Genomic DNA, 10850 nt, shown 5'->3' with positions numbered 1-10850 from the left:
TGAATTTAATAAATACTAATACAATATCAACTAATTAATACATCACTATCAACCACGGATAAACATTCATTAACCTAGTTACTCATCCATTCAAAAAACATAAATGTAAGAGTTAACAGTAAATATGTCAAATTGTAATAATATCAAATTAAAGAAAAACTTCAACAAGTATAGAATAATAAAACAGTACTTTATATCGAAATAAAAAAAAGAGTAGCTAAACTAATAACTCAAGCACAATTACAATGCAAATATATAATGATAAAAATAACATAGGAAATAGGTTGTCAAACGTCAGTCATACTCATCATGTCCTTGAGAGAAAGTTGTTGACAGCATCAATTAAGTCGTTCTCTCTGGTAGCTGAGGTTACCTGAAATGAGCCAAGTCTGGGATCCACATTATTTATACTACCATTCATTGGGAGTTGCCTGTACGGCATTATTGGCTGCTGCACCAGAGTTGGGGCTGGATAATAGTAGTGATGGTCTAGAGACGAAGCTGTACAACTGCCACTACCACTACTCATCATCATTGTATACTTCTCCTGCGGAGACATCCCCACCGTCGGATCATTATAGCCCGAGCCACGCAAAATGCTAGTTACCGTACTGTATTGTATGTTGTCGCTATTAGAGGTGGATGCCTTCAATGCCGTATTTTTGGTACCTATATTATTCTGCATCATCAAGTAATTATTATCCAGAAAAGCTCCAGCCGTTGCATAATCCTGATGATGATGGTAAACTCGACCAGGTCCAAATTCGGTAGTGCCATAACCATTGTGCATGTTGTTATTATTATAAATAGTAGTACTAATACCGTAGTCTTTCTTGCTAGTAGTAGTACTACTACTCTGGTTAATATCACCACCCAGTAACTTAAACATCATAGAGTTGGAATTATTACTCAATGAAAAAGCACTCGAATCGAACTCATGACGAGGCGGGTTCTTCACTATTGGCGGGAAGAGCTGTTGTTGTGTTTGATAACGACGGAATACATTCTCGTTTTTCATGGCTTTGAGTGGTACTTTTCCCTTCTTCTTCTTATCCTCTATAATCTTCTTGACAGTTTCGATCTTTACACCGAGGCGACCGTAGAGCTTAGCAAGTTCATTGGCGGAGAAACCTTCGAGGAGATCGGTCGACGCCGGGTACTTGACAGCGTAATACTTCTTCCTGCAGCGGGAGATCTCAGTCTGGACCTTTTTGTTGCGCTCGGCCAGGAGACCAGCCAGGTCGTAGCTCTTATTCGAAGCCCTTTGCGTAAGGGCTTTCTGGTACTTTTGGATGATCCTCAAAACGTTGTGTCTCTCCGGTGGATAGGTTTCGAGTATCGTAGTGCCATCTTGGAGATGATGAGGATGATCCTCCTGATTTTTCGACGACAACCCGCGCCTTGTTTGGGTCTGGACCCGACCCGATTCCATATCCGAAACGAGAAGGCAAATGTCAACATCGCAGAGGACGGAGAATTCATAAGCTTTCTTCATGATCCCTTTTTTTCTTTTGATAAATGTTGTTTTGCGTGATTTCTCGTCAGGGATTAATTCCAGTTTCAGTTTCCCACGACCCATAATATATTAATTTCTGCTTAATCTCCTCTGTATCAAATCAGACAACATTATATAAATATATATATTTATTTATTTAACAAAACTGTGTATGGGGTTAATTTGATTATTTCATAAGAACATAAACTACTAAATCATATATATATATATATATACAAGTAAATCATAATATCATGGCAAAAACTCACCGATCGATCAAGATATGAAGAACAAATAATGCACAGTACTCAATTTAATACTTCAATGATCAAGACAAAATTATTCGAATCAGACAAGAATTAAAAAAAATATATACATTAATATATATAAGAGTAACCAGGCCAAAACAATCGTACTTTTAACTAAAAAAATAATAAACTAAACAAAACTTGTAAGAAAAAAGATAGCGAAATACCTTTGATTTGATCTGAAGTTGGAAAATTGTGCGAAGCTATTAGATTAGGGATTTTTGAAAGCGAAGAAAAAATATTTTAAGAGCAAGAATATTGGCAGTGTGACTTACTAGATTAGGGTTTATATAATGTGTAATCACAAAGAGGTGAATCAATTAGGCCCGATTTTTCTAGCTAAACTAATTACCAAATTAGACATTAATGTTAATTGATTTTATTCCTTTTTTCACTGTGTCCACTCAATACTACTTTCCATTCCAGACTCCGGCGCACCTTTAAGTGAGGAAATAAGAGTTTCCCTTTCATTACATTTATTTTTGCTATTAGAATATAAGAAATATCTCTGGATAAATGTTAATTATAGGTAATTAAATATTTATAAATTATGACTTTGATATTTTTTTTAATAAAAATATAATGATAATAGTAATTGATTTGCATTTATAAAAGGCATATGTTAATGCATGTAGCATTGTAGTCGTACATAATATTTATATATAGATGATAGTAATTTAAACATTAATATTACACCACATATTAAAAATTAAAATTCAACTGTATAACTATTTATATTATATATATATTACATACAAATAAAGTACAAATAAAGTACAATTTGTTTAGTTTTATTTATAAAATTTATTAATTAATTATATTAAATTTGTATCATTGTCTTATAAATTTCAAATAAATAAACAATAATATATAAAAAAATAATATAAACATATTCAATAAAAAATTAAACAAAAACATTGTTTATGATTTTTAAAATATATATATATATAATATGATAATTAAATTTGTATTATTGTCTTATAAATTTCAAATAAATAAACAATAATATATAAAAAAAAATGACAAACATATTCAATAAAAAATTAAACTAAAACATTGTTTATGATTTTTAAAATATATATATATAATATGATAATCTTTTTAAACATAAATAATAATTTTTTTAATAAAAATTAAGATTATGTACTATACATTATTATAATGATATTTTATAACATTTAAATTTATATTAATTTAATTATTAAATATTTAGTTTTATATTATATATTATTATAATAATAATATTTTATAAGATTTGAATTTATATTAATAAATATTTATTTTTAATTAGTTTTAAATATATATTTCGTTAAATATTTAGAATATTTTGTAAAGTTATAACAAAAATAAACTAATATTGAATGTGATATGTATAATTTTCTATATAAGAGAAACTAAATTGGATTTTACATTGAATTTAGTTGATAAGCTGTCTGAATATAATAATATAAATATATATTATTGTGTAGCCGTAGCACTATTTTTCACAAGACCTTTGTAAATTGAGTTATAATAATAACAGCAAAATCTTTGTGTTCAGTGTTCGCCCATGAAAACAACCGCCACATCATATTTGAATGAGTAGATTATATATATTTATATAGTTAATAGGGAAATTTGAAACATTATAATTAAGATAAAAGTGTACTACTGAATAATATTCATTTCATTTTCCTGGGGAGGGAAAAAATGCCGATGTCAACGATTTATCTTCTCTTCCACGCCTGTTGGTTTCTCATATTTCGGAGACAAAAGGTGCGGGAAATAGTCTCTGCTTCAGTGAAGATTACCAAAAAGTGCATTTGGAGAGCAAAATACTTGATTTTGGCTACTGGTGAGAAATAAGCTATTTATGAAAATTTAAAATGTTTTAAAAAAATTGTGGTCCTGAAATAAGATATGGCACGTGATATAGTTCTTTTTTTATATAATGATTTTTGTTTGGAGAAGGGTATGGCTCTAACTTCAATAAAATAAATGATTTTTATATAATGATTTTTGATACAGTTAATTGAGTATATGGGTTGAACAATTTGATCCAAACTGCAACTACCAAAAATTAGGCAATTAGTCTTCTTCTTGTAGAGTTTAAAATAAAAGCAGAGATGTCCAAATACATCGACCAAGCATTGTGAAAATTATATAAACATTCTTCTTCTTCTAGGGCCATGGATGTTATTCTTTTGTGAAATGTAGGGTCATATTATTTTCACTTGTAAGGTTAATTTAGGATTAAATTTATTTCCTCCTATTTAAATGTTATCTTAGAAAGATAGGATCAAACTTTGTTGTGGTTGTAGCCACCAATTTATATGGGAGTGGTTATTTGTATACTCACCAATTTTTTAAAATCATGCTACGTAAGTTGATGATGGTTTTGGCTTTGTAAGCTTTGATTTCTTCCTCAATTGATATCCCTTCTGTAATTTTTGTGGTTTTTGTTTAATTTATCATGGGTATATGTTCTGTTTTTCTGAATGTGGTGGGTCTCGGTATTGGTTACTAAAGTAGGACTTTGATTGTAATTAGTTGGTCGTGTTCATTTAGTTATTTTTGGTATCAATTTCTGGGTACATTTGGGGATGGTTTAGGTGATTTATATAGATCAAATGAAGTCTGAAGACACGCAGATTGATTTTTTTGTTCTTTGGTTGTGTGCTGAGACAGTTGTGAAAGAAGATGACGGTTAATAGCCAACACAATTGGTAGTATTCCAAGGACTCATTTCCAATATGGGCTGTAGCATACTAGGCAAATGATCTCACTTGATGTGTTGGTCCAATATAAAACGGAATTGGAAAAATTACACATACTGTAAATTTAAAAAAAAATTAAAAATATGGAATTTTATAAAAATACGAATAATAGTTCTATAATAGCTTATTACAATTTTCTATTTAATTTGTAAATGCTGTTTACAAAATTATAACATATTATAAACTTGTAAAATTTAGTTACAAAAAAATCTGTATTGTTACAAATTTGTAACATTTGTTTAAAAAAAAGTATTTATGTTTATGCCCATCCACAATATTATTAGGCGAATGATCTATGTTTCGACTACAACAAAATATCGTAAAATTTAAACAAAAAATAGTGACAGGTAAGTAACATTTAAAGGTAATTTCACAAACACTTAATTTCGTTTATATAATAAACGCAGACACGGCGGCCAATTCAGAGTGGGCGTTAGTAATAGAATAACTACAAATAACTAAACTTATTTAAGAAATTCAAACAAGTGATATTATTTAACTATTTTAGTATTTTCGAACTAATCAAATCCCCGGAGTGTTAAAGTGTACTAAAATTGGCTTTATGTCTTTAAATGTCCATATAATATTGGCTTTTTTATTGAGTAAAGAATATTAAAAAACAATTGACATGCTAAATGACACATCTAAATAATCTCATATTTACAAGCATCTCAATGTTTGATTCTTTAATATTACCATAGAATGTTCATCCTAATCTGTAACTGTTACACATTAATGCTCACAAAGTTTCAGTCCAAAGTCTATTAAAAAATATTTGAAGTCAAACTCGAGTTTTAATTTAAACTTAATGGATTTTATCCCTCATTTTAAATTACGATATAACACTCCCTATAATCAAATGTTTCAAATTTCGTACATAATAACCTAATTATTGAATGGTTACCAAATTAATTCTCAAAATATGAGAGATTAGCTGTGAGATTGTGAATTGTGAGTACAAATGATGTGGTTATCGTATTAGTTGGGTTCTTGAGTAACTAAATGGGATATTGGGAGATGATAGTACCCTTAGTGACACTAGACATAGTGAAGTGTTCTAAAAAGTAACTAGGTCACACCTAGTGACCTAGTTAGTGGATGGTTACAAATTTTAGCTCTAACGTAATAAGATATTAGCTTGGAGGTTGCGATTTATAAGTACAAATAATGTGGTTTCCTCTTTAATATGGCTACCGAGTGACTAAGTAGAATATTAGGGGATGTTAGCACAATTAATGGAACTAGATATAATTAAGTGTTTGAAATCTCAAGCCTAGTAACCTAATTAGTGAAGGGTTACCAAATTAGTTCTCAAATTGTAAGAGATTAGCTTGGAGGTTGAGACTTGTGAGTATAAATGTTACGGTTTCTTCTTTAGTAAGACTTTTGAATGACAAAGTATAATATTAGGGGATGTTAGTACTATTATTGACACTAAACATAGTCAAATATTTCAAATCTCACACCTGGTAACCTAATTAGTAGAAGGTTACCAAAGTAGTTCTATAATAGTAAGAAATTAGCTTGGAGGTTGCGATTTATGAGATGTAGTTTTCTCATTGGTAGGGCTCCCGAGTTACTAAGTAAGATATTAAGGGATGTTAATACAATTAGTGACACTAGACATAATCAAATATTTCAAATCTCACACCAAGTAATCAAATTATTTCATGGTTACAAATTAGTTATCAAATAAAGAGAGATTAGCTTGTAGGTTGAAAATTATGAGTAAACATTATTTGATTTCCACATTTGAAGGGCTCTCAAGTAATTAAATATGATATTAGAGGATGTTAGCACTATTAGTGGCAGTAGGCATAGTCAAATGTTCCAAATATCACACCTAGTAACCTAGTTAGTTAATGGTTACCAAATTATGAGAGATTGGCCTAGAGGTTACGATTTATGGGTACAAATGATGTGGTTTCCTCGTTATTAGGGCTTCTAAGTAACAAAGTGAGATATCAGGGGATGTTAGTATAATTAGTGGCACTAGGCATAGTCAAATATTCTAAATATCATAACTAGTAACCTAATTAGTGGATGGTTACCAAGTTAGTTCTCAAGTTAGGATTTATTAGCTTGGAAGTTGCAAATTGTGAATATAAAGAGTATAGCTCTCTCCATTAAAAGGGATTTTGAGTGAGTAAATGAGATATTGGAGATGTTAGTACTATAAGTAATAGACACAGTCAAAATCTTTCAAATATCACACCTACTAACCTAATTAGTGAATGGCTACCAAATTGTAAGAGATTTTCTTGGAAGTTGCAAATCGTAAGTACAACTAATGTGGTTTCCATATTATTAGGCTTTAGAGTAATTAAATGGGATTATAAGGGATATTAATACTCTTAGTGATACTAGACATAGTCAAAGTGCTTCAAATATCACACCTAGTAACCTTATTAGTGAATGATTACCTAATTAGTTCTTAAATTATGATAGATTAGCTCGGAGGTTGCAAATTGTAGTACAAATGATGTGGTTCTCCTCATTAGTAGGGTTGTTGGGTGATTAAATGGGATATTAAGGATGTTAGTACCATAAGTAACACTAGACACAGTCAAAATCTTCCATATATCACACCTAGTAACATAATTAGTAAATGGTTTCCAAATCAGTTCTCAATTTATGAGAGATTAGCTTTGAATTTGTGACTTGTGAGTACAAATGACGTAGTTTTCCCCATTAGTAGAGCTCCTAAGTGACTAACTGGGATATTAGGGGATGTTAGTACAATTAGTGATACTAAACATACTCAAAATGTTCCAAAACTCACACTTAGTAATCTAATTAGTGAATGGTTACCATATTAGTTCGAAAATTGTGAGAAATTAGCTTGGAGATTGCAAATTATGAGTAAAAATGATGTTAAGTGTGATATTAAGGGATGTTTAGTATTATTACTAACACTAGACATAGTAAAAAAATATTATAAATATCACATCTAGCAACATAATTAGTAGATGATTACCAAATTAGTTATCAAATTGTGAGAGAATAGCTCAAAGGTTGTTAGTACAATTAGTGACACTTGACATAGTCAAATGTTTCAAATCTCACCCTAAGTAACCTAATTAGTAAATGGTTACCAAATTAGTTTTAAAATTATGAGAGGTTAGGTTAAATTTTGCATTTTGTGAATTCAAATGATGTGGTTTTCTCATTAATACAATTAGCTCAGAGGTTAGGGGGATGTTAGTGCAATTAGTGAAACTAGACATGGTCAAATGTTCGCAATATTATACCCAGTAACACGTCGATCTCACCATGGTGTAGTTGTTTCTAGTAATCTCGACTAATTATGGAGTATTTCAGACCTAAACAACCGAATTGCTACATGTGGTGTTCCAAGATCAACAATCGTACTAATTAAGAGTGTCTTGTTGATTGTTTATGGCTAAAAGGTTGCAATCGATGTCGATTGACGCCGATCTCACTGTGATGTAGTAGTTTCTAGAAACCTTGCCTAATTATGGGGTGTTTTGAACCTAATCAACAGCTTAATTGCCACATGCGGTGCTCTGTGATCAACAATTGCACTAATCAAGAGTGTTTTGTTGACAGTTACTGGTCAAAAGGTTGCGATTGATGGCCCACCTCGAATATAAGCCTGCTTTTTTTTAGAGGAAAAGTAAAATTTGTTACTCTCACTGCGATGTAGTAGTTTCTTAAAATCTTAGCTAATTATGAGGTAATTTCAATCTAATCCACTGTCGGAGTGTCACCTGCAGTATTCTAAGATCAACAATCACACTAATCAAAAGTACCAATCTCACCAAATAGACACGGAGGAGCCCCCAACGAGGGGGTAGCCCCAATGGAGCTCGGACATTTCATTTTCCCCGATAAGGCCTTTGGGGGTCACCTGTTTGGATCCTAGAGACTAGATCCCAGATTCCAGGGAAGTGGACCTGTGAACAGACAAACGATACCCTTTTGCACAACTGGTTAAAGCACTGCCCATTTGTAATCCCTAAGAGAGTTTAATCTTTGTAAGCTTTTACTCAATGCAAGTGACTTGTAAACTAGGTTTCGTTAACAACCGAACCACATAAAAACTTGAGTGTGTCATTTATAGTCATTTCCTTCTCTAACTCTTGTCGTTGGCGAAATCTTGTGCTAACATGTATAACCATAGATATTGATAAGTGCATTTAAAATACAATTTTATTGCTTTAGAATGACAAATGAGCTTGAGTGTTAATTAATATTTTTATAAAATTAATTTGATATATTTTGAATGTGAAATATTGAATTTTAATTTAATTTATTATATTTTAAAAAAAAAGTGTTGGTAATTTTGCAAAAGAATGAAATTAAATAGCAAATAAAGAAACCTATTTTTATATATACTTGTTGTTGACACCGCTTTTCGTCAACTTAATTATGAAGAGCACTAAACAATATTTCAGAAAAAATAAAAGAAATCACAAGCCTTTTTACGTGGTTCAGCAGTTAAAATCTGCCTAGTCCACGAGTCGATATTATTTCTCTCAATACTCTCTCAAAGCTTTTTCAGAAAGCAATTCCACAGAGTATTCTCTCATACAATTCCCCCCTAACAAATGAAATTCCCCAGGCTATTTATAGACTTGGTTGATAGAATGTCTTCCCCTTATTCCGGGATGTTACAATCAATTATTCAAATTTCAAATAAATGCTAGTAAATACATTAATTACCTAATATCCCATGATAATTGGGATTTGATATCTGATAACAACAAATTTCTTAGGAATAGGGATTTCCTAACAACTTCCATGTGTAAAACACGTTCCTGAGCTCAATCGTAAGGTGGATGCGCTTTCGAGATCGAAAAAGACTTCGAGCTCATTATTCCAGTCAGCCTCCTCCTCACCTAGTGGTTTCGTCGAACACATTCGTCGGGGACCAATGCCTTCGAGCCTTGAACTAAGGCTCGAACAACACACTCATGCTTCGTAGAAGATTCTTGCTTTCAAGCCTGAAACTTAAGCTTGAACCTTTCAACTTGTGCTCGATCGCCAATAACAACAAATCAAGAATCATGTCAATTTATACAACTTGAACCGTTTTCCATTCATTAACCAAAAATACCGCATTTCGACCTTTCACAATTTATTATCTATTAGCGATAACACTTTTTGATTTACGGCTTTATAAAATCTAACTCCCATTTTTACCATATTTAATCCATAACCTAGGATCTCTATTACGTCATTTTCGAAAAGAAAGGGCAATTGGACCCTGTGTTTAGAAAATGATAAAAAATGAATTCTCAATAACCTTAAACAAATTTGGGATTTTTTTAGATATCCAAAAATTTAGCTATTTTTTTAAAACAACTTCATTTCCAATTCCGAATCTAATTTTTCACTAATCATTTTAACGTGATAAAAATCTCGCTTTTAAGCTCAAATTCTATGTTAAGTTCTCTAACCACAGCCCTTTAAAATTCCTTTCATGTATTATGCGTCCTAATGACGGGAACTAGGCGAAAGCTCATGTCAAAAATTCAATTTAGGTTAAGAGAACTAACCTCCCTAAGCTCATTTTTTTGTTAAGGTTCGAAATTACTATTTTTCCCCGTTTTTTGATAACTTAGAAAAATTACTAATCTTAAACTGTGAAATATTTTAATCTAAAATTTTATCAGGACCTTAATAAATATCTTAAAATTTTTCTCACCAAGTTTCATAATTTTTAGGATGGAAAAACCCATTAAACCATTTAAAGAAATCTGGGCAGTGGCTGCTGCCTAGGAGTTTTTTTTTCTTCAGATTTTTAGGGTTCTTTGAAATATTATTTCTCTTACACTGTAGCCCATTCTTTTCTAAAATTTTACCAGGATCTTTAATAATATCTAATTTAGTTTCTCTAAAAATTTCATTATTTTTAGGATATGACAACCTATTTAAAAATGTAAAACAATCTGGGCTGTGCTTGCTGCCCAGAAATTACGTTTTCAGATTATTAGGGAAATCTTTGAAAAACCATTACTCTTTAACTATTTTTTATTTTCCTCTAAAAAAATTCTGTGATCCTTGTATATATTTAAACTAACCGTTTACCAAATTTCATGGCTTTTAGCTTAGTAAAACGTGTTCAATATTCAAAACAATCTGGACAGTGCATGCTGCCCAGAAATTTTCCATATTGCATCAAGATGCCAAAAAGTTCATAACTTAGCTTTGAAAACATATTTTTTCGATTTTCAAAGGCCTAAACTCAAGTACACATCTAGAACTATGCAACCATATAAATTATTTCCACAAAAAGAGGTAGTAGGGTACGATTGTTTCTGTTGG

At 31.0% G+C, this 10850-nt stretch overlaps 1 protein-coding gene across 1 annotated transcript; it reads right to left on the bottom strand.

Moving 5' to 3' along the window:
* Positions 1 to 307: 307 nt before the first annotated feature.
* On the bottom strand, positions 308 to 1579 carry LOC133814755 (uncharacterized). The gene has a single exon (XM_062247676.1). The coding sequence runs from the start codon at positions 1577 to 1579 to the stop codon at positions 308 to 310; it is 1272 nt and encodes a 423-aa protein (XP_062103660.1).
* Positions 1580 to 10850: the final 9271 nt, after the last annotated feature.

The sequence above is a fragment of the Humulus lupulus genome, chromosome 2, assembly GCF_963169125.1.
Source record: "Humulus lupulus chromosome 2, drHumLupu1.1, whole genome shotgun sequence".
Taxonomy (NCBI): Eukaryota; Viridiplantae; Streptophyta; class Magnoliopsida; order Rosales; family Cannabaceae; genus Humulus; species Humulus lupulus.
This window is presented reverse-complemented; position numbering and strand designations above follow the sequence as displayed.

Coding starts and splice junctions, on each gene's coding strand:
- LOC133814755 (XM_062247676.1), bottom strand. CDS start 1,579: ATGGGTCGTGGGAAACTGAAACTGGAATTAATCCCTGACGAGAAATCA.